This window comes from Poecilia reticulata, chromosome 4 (genome assembly GCF_904066995.2).
Source record: "Poecilia reticulata chromosome 4, P_reticulata-male-v2, whole genome shotgun sequence".
Taxonomy (NCBI): domain Eukaryota; kingdom Metazoa; phylum Chordata; class Actinopteri; order Cyprinodontiformes; family Poeciliidae; genus Poecilia; species Poecilia reticulata.
The window spans coordinates 20,852,269-20,870,061 of NC_088833.1; the positions used below are offsets into that span (position 1 = coordinate 20,852,269).

General features: G+C 40.7%; 1 protein-coding gene across 1 annotated transcript in view; it reads right to left on the minus strand.

Moving 5' to 3' along the window:
- The window catches only part of colgalt2b (collagen beta(1-O)galactosyltransferase 2b), a 28,194-nt gene extending 12,214 nt beyond the window's left edge, over positions 1 to 15,980 (minus strand). Inside the window, exons 1-3 of the mRNA XM_008407090.3 lie at positions 15,666 to 15,980; positions 1,535 to 1,645; positions 498 to 615 (exon numbers count right to left, since the gene is read on the minus strand). Coding sequence (XP_008405312.1) covers positions 498 to 615; positions 1,535 to 1,645; positions 15,666 to 15,901 — 465 coding nt within the window. The 5' untranslated portion in view covers positions 15,902 to 15,980. The remainder of the gene's footprint in view (positions 1 to 497; positions 616 to 1,534; positions 1,646 to 15,665) is intronic.
- Between the last annotated feature and the right edge of the window lie 1,813 nt (positions 15,981 to 17,793).

Sequence of the window (17,793 nt, forward strand, 5' to 3'; positions counted from 1 at the left end):
ACATAGATTTGCTTTGCGGTAACCCTTTCTCTGTCTCCAAACAGTTTTCACAAAGGATTTTCCTGTATTTAGCTCCGTACTTCTTCCCATCAGCTCATGAAAAGCGAATTTCCCAAATATAATGTCACCACCATGTTGAGAGTTATGATCGGTTTTCGGTTTGAAGGAAATAACTGCCGCCAAATAAATCAGTCAGACTAAACAGGGCTCACAACAAAAGAACGGCACACTTCCAAATTTATTTTTTTACTACTTTGTTTTGGTCTATCACATAAAATCTAGATAAATTATTCTGAACGGGCATGAAAGTTTTTGCAAGACAGTGAGAATATTGCACTCATGCTTTTGGGTCCTGGGGATTATGACCTCTTAAAAGCATGGAAAAAAAAAACATTTTCTCACTAATAAAATCAAAACAGAAATACTGATAGCCTAGGATTATTTACTAATGGTCAAATGCCTGATGCATGGCTGCGTATTTGTGTTGTAGGCGTTACCAGTATGTAGTCGGCCCATCGCTCCCGCGCAGCCTTCAGGGCCGCCTGCCTCAGCTTCATCAGATGGTTGAATCTGGAAGGGGGCCAGTGCTTCGGACCCCACTCATCTGTGTAGGAGCTGACGCAAAAATGCAAAGTGTCAATCGAAGCATCTGAATTTTTGTGTTATACTAGGAAGGAAATTATTGCAATAAAATGTGTAACATTTAAAGAGACTAACAGTTCACACAGATTTTTTAGTGTTTAGTGCACCAGTTGTTTACCTGGTGACTGGATGCCATCCAGTTTTTAACTTTGAACAATCTGACATTGAGATTCAAATGATTCCCAGATCAATAAACAGACACAAAAAGTCATGTGTCAGAGGCTTTTCAAAGAGCAGCTGCAGCCTGTGCTCACTGTGCGTGATGGATCCTCATTCGGTTTTGGGACAGATTTTATTTTTTATTTTTTTTATATTTACTTGTTCAGTTTTGCTCTGACTGTAGATAAAAACAGGTAAAGGTCAGGAGTTGTTTTCGGACTTGACAGGATTCTCATCTTAATCAGTGGCAATATGTGAATGCAAATTTAATGGTGTGGTTTAATGTCAAGTGGAAATATGCCATGCAGAAGGACAGAACAGAATCAATAATTGTCCAAAAAATCTTCTCAAACATTAGGTCAGATGAATGGATTTACTTCTAAATGAAACATTGTGGGAAAGTAGTAGTTTTCTCATGACGGTAAGTTTTTCCATTTATGCTATAAAAAGACGAAAAAGATAAAAACTGTGTTACTTCACGTAATACAGTATGTACTGTATTTTAACGCAGATTATTGTGCATAAAGGAGGACATAATCTGCAGGTTTCTATTTACTGAGAAAAGGCTCTCTAGGCTCATACTTCAACATAAGAAATTAGGAGAAATTTACATCTTTTTGCCATCAATATTTTTCAGCTTAAAATTGGAATCAGAGGGGTAGACCTTTTAAAAAAATAAATAGAAAATCTCATATTAAAAGTATATTTGGTGCATCTCAGCTTGTGAACATACCTGGGCTCCTCCATCGGTCTCCACTCCACATAGTGATAAATGCGCTGCGCTCTCTTCAGCCATTCTCTCAACATGGCAGTGGTATTGTCTACGTTATGGTCCGTCGCTGCCCTGTAAACAGAAAACATGCGCTCATTAAAACACAGTGCACGTTATAACAGAGTCTTATAACAGAGTGAGGTCCCATCAAGCAGCCTCAGTGCTGCAAACCTCATTTACTGCCCTAAGTAACTGCAGGAGAATGGACTAGGTCTGAGGAGCCGCGGGGCAAACGAGGCTTTTCTCTGGTGCTCTGGTTAGAAATAACGACACTGCAGGCTCTAACGCCCCCCTTAGAGAGTGACTGCTTATTTTGCAACTGTTGATAAAGACAGTCATTGCAAAACTCCAACACAGTCTTAATAAAACACTAAGTATGCCACAGCAGAACTAACGTATTACCACTTTACACAAAAGCTGCTCAAAACCAAAGCACCCACTTACGCAGATGCACTTGTGTTGGAGGGGAAATGAAGTCAACACGGGAGCTTCTGCTGGTTTGACAGCACTGTGGTTTGTGACTCCGTTTCTTTTCCACTTTGGTTAACGCTGTTGACTCAAAGAAGACACTAGGCCCACTGTATGCAAGGATGCGTGTGAGTGCGAAGGTGATGCATTTATGCAAGACAGAAATTAAATTCACAAACAAGCCCATCCACTGCATTTTATCTGTCTAGGAGTCACTAAAAAGAGCTCTACCGCGAGTTAAAATTAAAAGGTAACTTAAAGACAACTGTCAACAGGATATTAGGAAAAATCCAGAGCTCAGCTGTGCGAACACAAATACACATTTGGGCGTTTTTGGACTTTTCCACTTCCAGCTGTAATATTCCTAGCTGTGCAGCCATTTTTAGGTTGGACAGATAGACAGACAGAGACAAACAAACACACTGACACAACAAAACGCCAGAACCCTCTGCTCAGATTTTCCACCTGTTTTCTGTGTGAGAATTATAGGATCTGTTATAAATGAATATATGCAGGCAGTTCCAGGTTTTAACTTTGACATTTAACCCTTTAAGCAAATATTAGTCCAAGTGTTTTTATCATAAACAGCTATTTGCTCAAGAACAGTGTGAGGACAGGGATGTCAATGAATCCGGGCGGGAAGTTGGTTCCTCCAAGTAGTGGGTTATTTTCTCAGCTCAGTTATTACTTCTCGGTTACTTCTCTCAGTTATTGCTCAGCTCAGGAAAACAGACCTTGCACCTGCAGCTAGAGAGGCGAGAGCTGAACAGATTCTAGGAGAAAGGTTATTGTGTGATGATTTTTGCGGGGTAGTCTCTTAACAAAAACTGTTGTTTGGGGTAAATCCTCCGATCATTTTGGCCGTTTTGCTGTCAGATGTTCTGAGAGGTGTGATCCCAAAGATATGTCTTTGTATTCAATAAATATTACCTTGCCGACGCTTTTTGTGCTGGCTCAACCCTTTGCGTGCAAATCTAAGGGGAGATTTATTGTTCATAACAGATCAAATACCTTTTTACACACAAGAATATCATCACACAGAACATATATTTTTCCAAATCTTTGCCTCAAAACTCAGATCTTTTTTTTTTTTTGCATGTGGTATTTCAATCTTATTCAGTGAAACATATAAAAACGTAACAGGCCAAAATAAACATCTGCAGGCCATAAACCACAGGGTCAAGCGGTCTAATTCTATGTGTCTGGGTAAGTGCTCACAAATATGTGGCAAAGAATGAAGATGATAATTTTTGCATCCTGGGAATGCTCTTTTACACCAGTGTGACCTGTTATTTATGTGCTGCAGGACTGCTGGTTCAAAGTTCTCAATAAGCATGTAAATCCAGAGTCAAACTGGGAGAATAATAGCACAGCGGCTGGAAAAAACCGCCTTTGATTACTGGCTGCTGATATATATATATCTGTTTTGGGGTTTTTTTTCAATCACAGAGCAGGTCCATTCTGAAACACCTGACTTTCTAATAATGAGAAGATGTGCAGGCACTTTTTTTTTTTGCACGTTTCTCTAATAGGCAACTTGGAATAACTATGCTTCTGGAAACCCCTGGTGTGGATCACCAAACATTGTAACTTTTTTAAAGGCAAAGAAAACACAATGTATGCTGTAGTACAACAAATGTATCTGTGCGGCAGGGTCTATTAAAACACCCTCTGCATCTCAGTTGTGCCTCAGACTTTGGAATCATCATTACATCATCACTTTCACAGGCTCTGTTTGGCAGGACTTGTTCCCCCTACATCCAGATGACATTAAGTCCACGGCAACCACATGTCTGCTGAAATGGTTTATATCAGTTAGCAAGACAATTTTATTTATGCAATGTTTTTTTGTTTTTTTTATTCATACCTGTGACCTGTGATAATTTAGTAATTTCTCCACTTCTATGTTGCTGTGACATTTCAGGCTTCTTTCATGTATTTCTCCTATGAGCTGTTCTGGGAAACGTGACGTCAGTACACTGCGTGATTTTCCATTACTGCCTTCACACCTCCGGTTTCTCTCTTATTTATGGATGTGTGAGTCTAAATGATGCTTGCAATTCATACCCCTTGAAATTTCCATATTTTGTCACTTGAAACCCATAAATATCCAAGTGTTTTTTATTGGATTTTGTCTTTCACACCAAAACAAAGTAGTGCATAATTGTTAAGCGGAAGAAGGAAATGATCCAAAGTTTTCAACTTTTTCAGAATAAAAGCCTTGAATGCTTTTGTAGTTAGGAGAATAACACTCTTCTTTTAGACTGTTTAGCATGTTGACATTGTCTAAATCCCACTGAAAACATTTTGAGAAACATTGGCAGGAGCGACACTCCTCATCCTCACCACATTAAGCTCCAACCAGCCTACTGGAAAAAATTGCATCAAGCATTTCTACACAAATATCCAAGTAAACAACCAAAACATTGGCGGTACTCAGTACAGAGTACTTTTGTTTACAATTTCAATTTCTGTTTTCGGCAAATGTTCTCAACTTTTGATAAACAAATCAAAAGTCTGTTAAACATACTTTTTCATACACTGTATTTCTGATGTTCTACTCACAACCTGATTCACAGTTGTGCACCACTTTATGTTAGTCTGTCACATAAACCCCCCTGTGACAATTGCTCAAGTTTGTATTTGCAATGTGACAAAATGTGAACGTTTCCCAAGGACTCCTGTTTTCTCTGCAGGTCCTTCTTCTTGAAGCAGTAGCAGTAGAAGTGCCTCCCCTCTTCCGCTTCTTCGTCCCTCAGGCAACCAAAATCTACCAAAGTCTCTGCAGCTGATTTCAGATCCACTTGGGGATTTTGTCCATCTGTGCATGGACAGGAAACCCAAAATGTGTATGCAACCCTCCATGCAAATTAGAGAAAGATTCACTGCTACGCAGTTGTTCGCATGCGAGATCTGCAACAATCTGGTTTTCTTACTTAAAATCCCTTATTTCCTTCGGTCGTACCTATGTCTGCCTCATGCTGCGTCCACACGTTGCTGTTTTTGAAGTTTACAGTAAGCAACAGCCTCATTATTCTGTCGCCTGCAGCTTTCAAAGTTGGGCTTCCTCTCTGCTCTGAATTTATGAGCGCCATCTGGACAACACATGAGCGCAGGGCCCTCACCTACACACTCCGCCGATCCCGCTCACGTCTCCTCAGAGATGTCCGTTTATACGTCCCTGATCGAGTCTCAGACAATTCAACCTTCATGTAGATATGAAGGCTGAGTTATCGGCCTAGCACGGTAACAAATTCTGCTGGACGATAAACTGACCCAGAAATGATCGCGATAAACAACAATGTTACCGTTTTGAGACCATTATCGACTAATATAAAGATAATAATGGGAAAATAGCACATGTACAACTACAATAACAAGTTTTCTGGACAGTAAATTGTTCCAAAAATGATAATTGACAATAATTGGTGTTTTGAGACCATTTTTGAGTAATGTATTGATAATGGCATAATGATGCAAAAGATTTATAAATCTTTGCCTGCCAAAGATTTTTAAACTTTAATACTCAACACAGAAAGACATTTTAAATATCCCACATAAAAAACATAACCACCTGAAACAATAAATGAAAAGGAAATAAACACTGAAGGAAAATCTTAAATACAATTGATTATGAAGCCTCTGAACAAAATTTCTCTACAGAAATTATTAATCATCAGAATGGAAAACCTCAAGTTCGTTCAAATTTATCATGCAATTAGCTAATTATTGCAGCAGACTTAGCAGGTAGTCATCACCTTCAGAGATTAGAAAAGATGCATCTTGTTAGAAGCCAAATCGTTCATTTCAAAAGCACCGTATGCAAGAATTAGTCTTCATTTTCTAATTTATTTGTGTAGCCACAATAGTTCTGGGAAAGCAGTGGGAGGTTCAGGTTGCAGGATGGCGCTGGTTCCTGCAGCTTCTCAGATCCTCAGTCGGACTGGAATCTGAAGTGTTTGGACACCAAACCAACGCATTTGTATCTTTGTTCAAATGATTTGCGAGGATCTGACTTCTTGTTATTTTGTACAGTCATGGATGATGCTAATGTAGCGGTTCCATTTATCCTGATGCAACACTTAGCTGATTGCTAACCCTCCGTCAGCACTTTGCTTCAGTTACCTACTATAGAGACGCCTGTCAGATAAGCTGGGCTTAAAACACAGAGGCTGGCCCCTGAAACCGGCCCTTTCAAGTAAACACAGGTCTGAAAAGAACCGGTTGGCTGCTTTCAGCTCGTTGTTTACTCTATAAACTATCTAATATCATTGCCAATAATGAACCTCGCCCCTCGCTGCCACCCCCTCTGCATGCAATTAAGAAGTAAGAATGCTCCTTTCAGACGGGGCTGCTGATGGTTTTACCACATAATCACCCTTCAGGAGTCCAAGTACCTCTGCCTTTGTGGTTCAGCCTCTGAGCTGACGTGGCTGTCAGGTTTCTGATGGCCTGAGAGGGCAAAGAGGACAGGTTGGGGGTGTCGACTGAGAGGGACTGGAATGAGGGGAAAAGAAGGAGAGCTGAGGTGTTTGGCTAGACAGAAGCGCTCAGCTGAAATTCCTCACAGCTCTGAGGATCAACAGAAACTTCGACGCTCTGCAGAGTGGCACTGAAGTGCGATGCTCAGCATTGACGTTCAAAAGCAGAAGAAAAAAAAATATGATGCCTCTTAGATATTCAGCGGAGCAAACACATTTCATACCGACACTTAACTTCAAGTAGAGATCGCTTTGTGTCAACCTCTTGCTCTCTTCGCTTTTGTTATTGTTCAGCAAATATTTTTGATTGGTCGTATGCGATTAAACTGAAAACAATGCGATAGTCTGTGGAGATTGGTGTTCCTCGGTGCATTGTGGGAAATGTAGTGAGAAATTTCTCGTCCACAAGACGTCAAGCAATTTTGCAGGCGCTGACATTTACAGGTTCTCAGTGTGGTGTAATAATTGTGTACCTTTGCGAACTGTGCAGGCAGAAGTGGTGGCCTGGGCAAGGAGGATTCTGATCAAAACCACATTTTAATGAAATTCACAAGAGCTCCATGACTGTAGCAAAACAGTATGTCATTTTTGTCATGCTGCCAAACAGTCAACTATACAAAAATCACAATAGATACTTAAGTATGATCTTCTGAGCACTTCTGTTTCTCGTTCTTTGTTCTTTCCGTTTTCTTTATCTGGTTCCATATCAAGGCCTCCCTCCTCTCCATGAACCATCACAGCTCTGGAGTTTGGTGACACTGCCAAGATCTGACAAAAACGCTGGAGTGCATGCCACGACGACTGAGCAAAACTTACATAAAAACTTATTTACTCCTCAGAGAAGAGGTGGAGGGCTTCAGAGCGGCCCGGGATTTGGAAAAATCAGATCTCTTTGTTGGTTTTTGCTCACTCGATTGAAAAGATACGGCGTTCCTGAGAAGCCTTTCTTGCTGCACGGCGATGAGGAAAGGGCTGGAAAGCTGCCAGGTTCATCATTGGCTGCATCCTCAGCTCGCTGAGTGCATGGCTGGAGAGAAGACTCTGAAGTCAGTCGGTTTGGAGCGTGTGGGCCGCACAGTAATCCTCTCAAGTTACTGTACATCACAATGTGTGGAAGAAAGCAGGTGCGATTCGGACGCATGAGCGACACCGTGATGAATCTAAATCAACGAATCGCAAGTTATATTTAACACTCATTTTAAAGTGATTCATCCACAGTGCTGTGAGCTACATATCTTCCATTCCTTCACACACACCTAACTAAGCCATACAGTCCCACTGCACACTGGGTTTTTCATATACCGGACATACTGAGGATCAAAATGTCCCTGTTTAGGTTTGTTAGGATTACCAATGTTATCTGTGTTTGTTACATGCCAGAATAATTAGTTTTTTTATAGACCCATAGATCTCTGATGATGATGTTACAATTTTGTGAGAGTCTGACAAGTTGATTCACAGAACCAGTTAGTTAAACCGAAGCCCTTTCTGCAGATTTATTTTATTGCAAAGCCTCAAACACACAGCTTACTTGTGTGACTTCGTGGGAAAAATGAAAAGAAATCAGCCAAGATATCGGATTGAGGATTCTGAACCTCCACAGACGTTACTCCTCCTTTCACCCCCTCGCCACACTTCCCGAAGGTTTCGCGTTCAGCTGTCACTCCCAGAGGAAAAGTGCAAGATTCTCTGAAGACGCTGACATCCACATCCACCAAAACGAGCTGAAAAGAAGAAGTCATATTCGAGTTTGCAGTAAAGTCGATAATTGAAGTGCCATCAATATGCCAGCCACTTCAGAAGAAATACTGACTGGTCTGACTTTAATTTAGGTAGTGGTTTAACATTTGTAAACAAAAAGCTGTTTTTACATGTGTTGGTCAGATATTTAAATTTAAACAACAACCATTACGAAGTCTAGATTAAAGCAGGCCTTTTAGATGCAAGTTGAACTGTTTTGCATTTTTGTTGCAATGCCAGGAAAACAAAAATTATGAATATGACCTGGTTGCCTGGCAGCAGGGTTGTGACCCTAAGGTTAACTGCTGGTTAAGGACTTTCCTCAAAGGCCAAACGGGGTCAAAGGTTAGGGTAGATGTCAACTCAGCAGTAAACAAAATCTTCTTTTGACACCACATCAGTTTTTGCTATCTTTATTTCAGTGTATCGAATAAATGTAAAATAAATATGTAATTATTTCATCCACTCGCAAAGCAATACGCCATTATTTTGTTAAATTTGAGACTAAATTGTCTGTTTTACAGCCATTTGCAAAAAAACATTCTTCATCTGAGTCAATACGTAGTGTTGTGGATCCCTTCAGAGGCTAAAGACAGGAGCGTCTTACTCTGGATTTGTCCCACCACCGACTTTGAGTCTTTGTAATGTCACACTGACATTTTTTTTTCTTTTTGAGCTTCCAGCTAAAATTGGAGCAGATGTCAGATCTTTAAAAGCTCTCTAAAAACTGGATATCACGATAAAATGCAACTCCACAGAAGATACTGATTTAAAGGTCAAGGCTAATTGGATCCAGTTACTTCACACAGTTCTGCCATATGAGGGACTAAATGGAAAGTCAGGGAGTGAGTCCAAATAACAGCAAAACACATGTAATTGAATCCACACCTGGCTGTCTAGCACAGACATGCATGTGAAACACACGCGATTGCACAGCCACAGGCACCGGGACAGAACCTTGTGTGTAATTAAATAAATTGTTTACGCAGCGCCAGGGCTCTGATTGGATGCGTGCTGGCACAACCCAAAAGCTAATTGTTCACAAATGCAAGATCCTGCACAACCATTCAGATAATCCGTTGCACACAACTGGATCTCCCAAGTCCAATAAACCTCAAGGTTGGACCCGATTTAACTCCTTCCCTGCACTTTATAGCGTCTGTATGTTGTCTGTGTTCGTGTGGATGAGTTTGGGGATCTTCTGGTGCCTTTTATGGTACAGAGGGAGGGGTAACCAGCGACCATGTCTTTTGTTTAAAACGAGGACATTTCAGGGAGTCACAACAAATCGAACAGCTACAAGCTAAAAGCAAACACACTCACCTTGTTGTCACCTAAAATGCCTCCCTTTGAACATTTCAATATGCCATCTGCAAGTGGATAGAGTATGCTACTGCTGAGCTGAAACGAATACAGATAAACTATTTATGTCGGAGGTGTTTAAAAACAATCTGTTGAGGTTTATAGGAGGATCTGGGTGAGAGTGACTGAATACAAATGCATGCCGCACATTTTAGATTTTTTTGTTTCCCCCACAAAAGTTTGAAAACTGTGAATCTTTAGTGTTTTCGTTCCGCTTTGCTACTTTCTACTGGTTCATTTTCAGTTAAAAGTTTATACATATTTCCTCGGTATTTGGTAGAATTTCCTCTTAAACTGTGTGGCTTTGGTTAAATGTTGAGGAGATCTTTCCACAAGCTTCTCACAAGATTTTGAGTGTTTTGTTCAAAGACGCAAAAAACACTTTCATCTCTGGGACACGGTATGGTGGTTGGACATGCCCATGGTGTTTATGCTTACATATTTGAACTGATGCATGTTCAACGCTCAGGAATCGAGAGACTGCACCCAAGGAAGAACCAGACCTGTGCAGGTACACAATTTATTTTCTTCCTAATATCTTGGCTGATTTTGTTAGATTTTCCATGTGTTGCCTTTAAACACGACTGGCAGGTGTCCATCGATTTAACATAAGTTATTCCTTTCAGTTTGGTCTTTGAGAGTGTAAAAAAGACAAACCGCATGTCAGCACTTTCACCAAAGGTGTGGAAAAGCCTTTCAGTCCACCAGACTGATGTGCATTATGGGGATGCTATGCAAACTGCTGATATGACAAATTTTCTTCAGCATGAAAACTTTCTTCCTGTCAAACCAAACATCAGTAAAGCTCAGTACTTCACACAGCATAACTCATCCAGCCAGGCAGACTTTAACTCAACATTCAAGTTCGATTTGTTACGGGCCATTTTACCCACATTTCTCAGCGCACTTGTCAAAATAGCTGGATGACATCATGTCACGAGAGTTAAATGTCCTCAGGCTAGGTTATGTGAGAAATGGCCTTTATCTGCAGTACATAGGGCAGATCTGTCAGAGCTAAAGTGTTTATGCAAATGTGGAAAATTCTTACTCTGTGCAGTTATGTCATATTCCAGACCTTTAATAGATCACATTTCTTAGCTGAAAACTAAACATCCACTTACTGCAGATCAGAGTTAGTCAGTTATTTTATAGCTATGTATCATTTTACCCAATAAATTACTTGAAAGTTCATTGACTTAAAGACTGTTATAAATCAAACCATCCAACACCAACCTCATTGTTTCCGAGCTCTGTGATGGTTGGCGGTTTTCTAAGAACAGATAACATTATGCCATAAAAGTGAGAATGCAGGTCCTGAGGGGAAAGGCAATTATGTAAGTCTCATTTCCACTCTAGGTCCAACTCTGACAAGTCCACAAATCATCTTAACCCCGAGCTCAGCACCTGGAAAAGTGCTCCACCCCGACATGAACAGAGCCGGCAGGCATTTCGACAGCAGGCAGCCAGAAACGAATGTTATCACAGCGTGTTTGAAACATCAGGACGCTTCATCAGCAACGAGGCTAATACAGAAAGCCAAGACGCAAAGTTCACAGTTCACGGAGTCTCTTATGATTTCCCTCACCGCTGATTATAAGGAACACCATTCTGGTTATCTACTTCTAATAAAAGAAATAATCAACAGGGAGCAAATCTGTTAATGAAGCGTTGGTGACGTTATCTTGCTGGGTTGTATCTCTATCATGGATGCATTTCAGTGAGAAGCAAGAAACCTTTCATGGTTCAAGTGGAGGGCAGATTTAGTTGAGCTAGTTTGACAATGCAGATTACCCCAGTTGCTATGCCTTCTGGGTAATTTCGAACACTGCTGACCGCTCTCTCTCCAGCAGCTGCCCCCCTCCTTCTGCTAATACCTAGCATTCTTTCATTTACTAACAAGGGCATGAGAGGTTTTCTCCTTCCTCTGCGACTATTCGATAAGATCAGTACCCACTTCAAGGGGAGAAACTCCTAAAGGAGAGCTGGTATTCAATGACAAACCAACAATCTGCACAGAAAAGAGCAGAAGTATTATGGATTACATCTAAACTGAATTTTGTCCCACTACCTTCACCTACAGGCTTCCTGTGCTTTTTGTAAACATATATGTTAGTTTCATTCATTCATTGCATAAAATGTTCAGATGAGCTTCATCATCTAAGCAGCTACTGTAATATTGAAGAAAATATTTATATCTCCTAAACATTATTTTTTAGTAGGAAGTCCAAAGTTAACTTTTTTAAAACCTTTTGGACACTTTGTCACTCACCACTAAATCCAAATCATGACTGAGTGAAAATGTATTACTTTATTAAATAAACACGTACATTTAAAGTAAAGATTTTCAAGTTAAATCTTTCTGGCAACGTTCCCTCTCGGTTGTGGAGCGCCTCAGGGCTCTGTTATAAGCCCCATGCTGGTCTTTAAGGTTTCAACTTTGATCAGAGTTCACAAAATACAATTATCTCCATCTACTTTTTTCACTGATGATTGGCAGATCTAACTACATATTTGCTTTATGATTTAAAGATATCGCACTTTTAATAGGAATTAATTTATAAGCTTCATCAATGCCACCCATCTTCTTCCTATTTCATAATTAATTTCAAATATTGCTACAAAAAAAGACCTTGCAATACGATTGTCTTTTATCACACTGTGATTGATTTATTTACATTTTTCTTGCGCAGCGTTTGTTCCAACTAAGTTTATTTTAAAGATAGTATGTAAATGAATAAACAAAAGTGAAATGAGGAGCCCAAACACATTAATGCCCCAGGTATGTGTCCTTTATCATTAATGACTGAAGGCTACAACATCTCCAGCAGCATGAAGCGACAAAATTTTAATCTCAGAAAAGCACAGAAAATCTTTAAATAAAAGCACAAGTTGCCACAATATTTCTTCACGTTCAAAGTTTTTTCTCTCACTCACTGGATCTTGTCAATATTCAATGTAAAAATTGTATAAAGATAACATCCCAACACACAAAACATGAGAAAACAATGCTTCAAATTACCGGCTTGAAAAAAGTGAAAAGCTTCCCTCATTCCTGCTTTAACAATGTTTCCTCCTTCATTTTAGGAACCCAGTGTTAAGATGTATTCACCTGTCAGCACATAAAGACAAGACAGAAGTGAAGTGTGCTCCCCTAGCTCCACCTGACATCTGTATTTTACCATATAAGCCCTCAAAGACTGAAAAGTCGCAAAGTTTCACCTCAGTCGCGTCAGCTGGGATCTGGTTCCTCAAAGAGCTTGTTTCCCTACTTGTGTGAATGTTTTATTTCCTATATTATGCTTTTTGAGCACAGCATCTTGGGCGTTTATTGGGTGGTTGGCTCTGGCCATGAGCTGCAATGATGATGAACACACAGCAACACAGAAAATGACTAAGACATCTCATTTTCCTAGCCGCAAAAAGCCAATAAACTTTGTTCAAAAACAAACAATTATAATTCCACTGCATTAAAATATACTTGACGTTTCTAAACGCCAGTCTTTCCGTTTCACATCAACAGAACCCAGTTGTATCACAGTATTTATCACAGTATTTATTTAGCTTCAGTATTTAGTTATTAGTTGACATTTATTGGGCTTCTGGCTAGCTTTGTATTGCACACTGAAAGCGCTTTCTTTAAACAAACCTCGTAACCACAAAGGCAAAAAAATCATGGCACTTCTTCATTACATCGTTAGCGCAGTAAGTTGCGTAGTAAAACAGCTACAGCGCTCCTTGTGGTGGCGAAGGAAATTGCAAATTCACTTGAATCCGTCTAGAAAGTCATTAAAGCTGGATTTGAATATCCACTTGCTTGCATACATGCTAATGATAGCACTGCAGCACAGCAGAAAGTTTCAGAAGCAGCACTTTAAACAATCACCTCAGCTTTTACTTGAAAAGACGACACTGAAATAACTAATTCCATAAAAAATTACGATCTAGTTTTTAATATTAGTGTTGCTAAAAATGTTCCTTTAATACTGTAGCTAACAGCTGCCATAGTTATTGGCTACTTAAGCGACGGCTCACATGCAGTCAATGTTTTTGTCGAGTGGCGACAGAGTGAAAAGCCAAAGCTGTTATCTGTTTATCATCTAATATAATCGTGGAAATCAATTATTGTAGTTTGGCATTTAGTGTGAATAGGTACATGAAACACCTGGCCTCAGACATCCAATAGAAATAATAACCTTATTATTTGAACTTCTTCCGGTGAACAGCAGCTGAATCGTGTGTTTCACAGCTAAAAGACATAAAGGTTATATGAAAGGACTGGAGATCACTGAACTGAAACGTATGTTGTCGTGTTGTGTTCATCAGAGCTGGAAATGTCGATGTTTTTTTTGTTTTTTTTAGTTAGGTTACATTAAGTTTGCACATCAGAAGCTAAAAACTGATCAATGAGCTTCAGCCTGTTCTGCATCTGCAAAATCCATCAGAGAGCATTTGTCCTGTTTGCACTGACAGCAGAGCACAGAAACGCCCCTCATGACTAATAGGGCCCCTTTCTCTGTTGGTTAATATGATCACAAATCTGTGTAAGCTTCAGTGCCTTTCACACTTTGCTGCAAAGTGCCGGTTCTCTCTCTCTCTCTCCGTGGGAAGTTTTCCCCCCAGCATCTGAGTTCTCACGTGAAAACTGGGTGAATCTGATGAGGGTTGTTGGACCGGAAGTGGACCTCGTGCAAACAGTGTCGTCCACAGAAGGGAGAGACACAAAACAACAAAAAACAACAATGCTCCACCAGCTGAAATGCAGCAAAGTTATTCATATCACTTAGATCAGATCACAGTTTGATATGTGGAGCCACAAGCTTCAAAGTATTTTTAATGAGATTTGTTAGTGAAGAGAAAAACAACAACAACAAAAAAATGTGATGTGCGTATAAATTCAGCCCCAGTGAGTCAGTACTTTTCAGAAACCTCAATCGGCCTGATTAATCAACTCCATTTGGAAAGCTAAAATATCCCACAGGATGACGCAGCCAACACAATGTCTCACAGTGCAGATGGATTCCTCTCCTATCTGTGATTTTTGCAGGACAACATGTTTGATTTTGGTCTCAGTGCACACCGACAGCACCTTTCTTCATGCCCTTAGAGGACATTTGGGACGCAACAATAGATGAAGCATGTAACTCATCTTGTCCATTACACAACTACAGAGTTGTGCTATTCATTCATGGAAAATCCTGTGCAGCACAGAAAAGGATCAACGGCACTTTTGCAATGCATCGTATAAAAGAGTGGTGAAAATCATTGCACAGATTCAGAACCAGTCCTCCTGAAAGTTGTCCTTCATAGGATAATTATCACATCTTTTGAGGTCTGCATAGCTGAGGCTCAAATTCTCAGATTCCACAAACATCTTCTATTATCTGATTCATAATCCTGCACAGCCACCATCCAGTCTGTGCAGAGGCTCACACATATTTCACACATGACTTCCAGGAACTCTCTCTCTCTCTCACACACACACACACACACACACACACACACACACACACACACACACACGCACACACACACACACACACACAAAAACACTCTCCCCTCCTGCTGCTGTCAGACCAGCTCAATGTCTTCTTTCATCCCTACACCTGCAGGCGCCCTCTTTGTCTCCTTCATCTTCTCCCTAAACACGGCGGGAGCCAGCCAGTTTACGGGACCCTACCTGTGGTGAAGCCCCTCTTTCATACCTGCGAGTCCTGCTGTTTTAAAGAGCCACTTGTTTCCGCAGGTTTATGCTTAATCAGGCGGATGGGGCCGTGATTAAGGGTTAAGTCTAACCCTAACACGCCACAAAGCTCTTTCATCTTCTTCCACAGCGTGCAATTTGGGGAAAACGCAGCGACAGGTCTGGTCGGTAAAGTTTACGAACCGCTTGTTTTTGGACCACCGTGCAGGTCACAACTGAATAGAATCTGGCACTATGATTTTTTTTCTTTTCTCTTCTTTTCTTAAATGACTAATGCAGCAGGTAAACTCCACATCAGCACCCCCCCTCCCCCCGCCCCAGGCGGTCCCCGCGCTCTCACCAGATCGCTATGCGCTCCTTCGGGTACTCCAGCCGCTCGACGCAGCCCAGGTAGTGCGGCAGGCTGTGCGCCGCGTTCCGAGCCAGGATCGCGATCATAACCTTCGGCGGCAGCACCGGCGACTCGGGCTTCACCTGCTCCTGCACCAGCGTCACCATTTCGGACGCGGCGCCGGCCATCAGGGCGGCCAGCACGGCCCACAGCTCAGCGACACCCGCGACTCCGACCGCCCGCATCTTCACTCCAGGATTCAGCCGCGAGTCAAGCCGGAGTCCTTCAGACTGAGAGGGAGAGGAGAGGAGTGAGAGACCCGTGGAAAGGTGGGACAGAGAGGCAGGGTGGGCGTGGAGGTCTCTACCTCCGTTACCCCTCCTACGGTCAGTGGCGGTTCTTGTTTGAATCCCACCCGGGGAAAAAGCCCCCCCATGTACAGTAAAGCCCACTGTGTGTGCGATAGATTTGATTTTAGTGTTGAGGGTGACACATTTTAGACATTACTCAATGTTAAATATATAGTTAAAGGCCAAAAAGAAATGTTCATGTCATTGCAAAATTACATTTAAAGTTTTTCAATCAGTCGAGACGTTTGTTTGTAGTATGCCGAAAGAAAACAGCGCATGGAATTATTTTAATTATTTTAATTTTTAATGTCATGTTGAAAATCAGTAAGCTTCTTTCCATTTCAACAACTTTTTTTTTTTTTTTGTGACTTTTGTGTTGGTAGGCCTCCTTGCCGTTACCCTATAATGTTCAGTTCAGGAGAAAGGAAGCATGTTTTTTTTTTTAAGTTAAACATCACTTTCAGTGTAAATCTGCCAGTGGTATAAATAATTTGGGGGCTCAAATATAAAAGGTTTTTATTATTTCTGCTGAAAAAAATTTTATTTATTACCAAAGTTGCTCTTAGATGAAGTTTTGAATGCCTTCTTTGTTCATGGCTGTACTTAAATCTCTCTTGAGATATAAGAATTGCTTGAGGCGACGACTCGTGGATGCTTCACTGTCATCATGATGAAGCAGTTAATGTAGCATTCCTTTTCTTTTCCTTTCTCCAAACAATAATTTTTTCCCCTAAATCCTCCAAACAGTGGGAACAACCTGGGGTTGTCCTGTCCAGTCCTGGTGCTACTTCCAGAATCTCAATCTGTCTTCGTGTTTTCCTTGAAGATGTGGCTGCGTTGTGCTGCTGCTTGTTGACACCGAACCAGCCTTTGAAAGTCTCTCCCTCACCTCCAGAAACATTCACACCTGCTACCATTCCTGAGCTCTGCATTGGTGGCTGCTCTGTGTCACAAATCAACGATATTTAGGCAACAGTCTTAGCAATTATCCAGATTCACCTACTGAAATCATCGGTTCTTCTTCTCAAAAGTTTCTTCTCAGCTAATCGTTAGATCATATAAATCAAGCTTTGTGCCAGGACATAGACAAAGCGCAAATGAGGATTTTATGATTAAAGCAATTTGAATTAACTTGTAATTATTTGAATTTCATCGGACTGTTATTTGTACGACGCTAGATCCAAATTACCACTATAAAAACTAAAGCCACGAAACTGGTGAAACAACAACAACAACAAACAACTAGGACCTCTTTCAGTTGGAGGTCTGCACAGGATGTTTTTCTAGGACAATGTCACAACATGTTTCTTTGTTATTAAGGGCTTTTATTGTTTTCCTTTCCTGTTTTTTTCTGTAAAGCATATCCTTTGTCCTGTTTTCACTAATTGTCCTTTTACTCATCCGGAGTACTTCTTTCCATCTCCACACCCTGACTTTGTTGAGCATTTTGAATGTTGCATAAGTGGAGAATATGAAATCATCACAATGACAGGCACTATTCGACTGCACCTAGTTTTAATTCCTCACAGCAACACAAGATGGGCAGAACAATTTCCAACCACAGCTTACTTATTCATATTTGCTTCCAGGGATCTACATTTCCATGTGAGCTTTCGAAGCTATCTCATAATGTCATAGGCGTTATGATTTTTCTTTCAATAATAAATAAAAATAATTAAATAACCAAATAAAAAATAAAGTCTAACTAACATCACAATGAAACAGAAACAGCAGACATTTCACACAAAACAATAAAACATTCTGAAATTCACTTTTCCTCCTGTGGG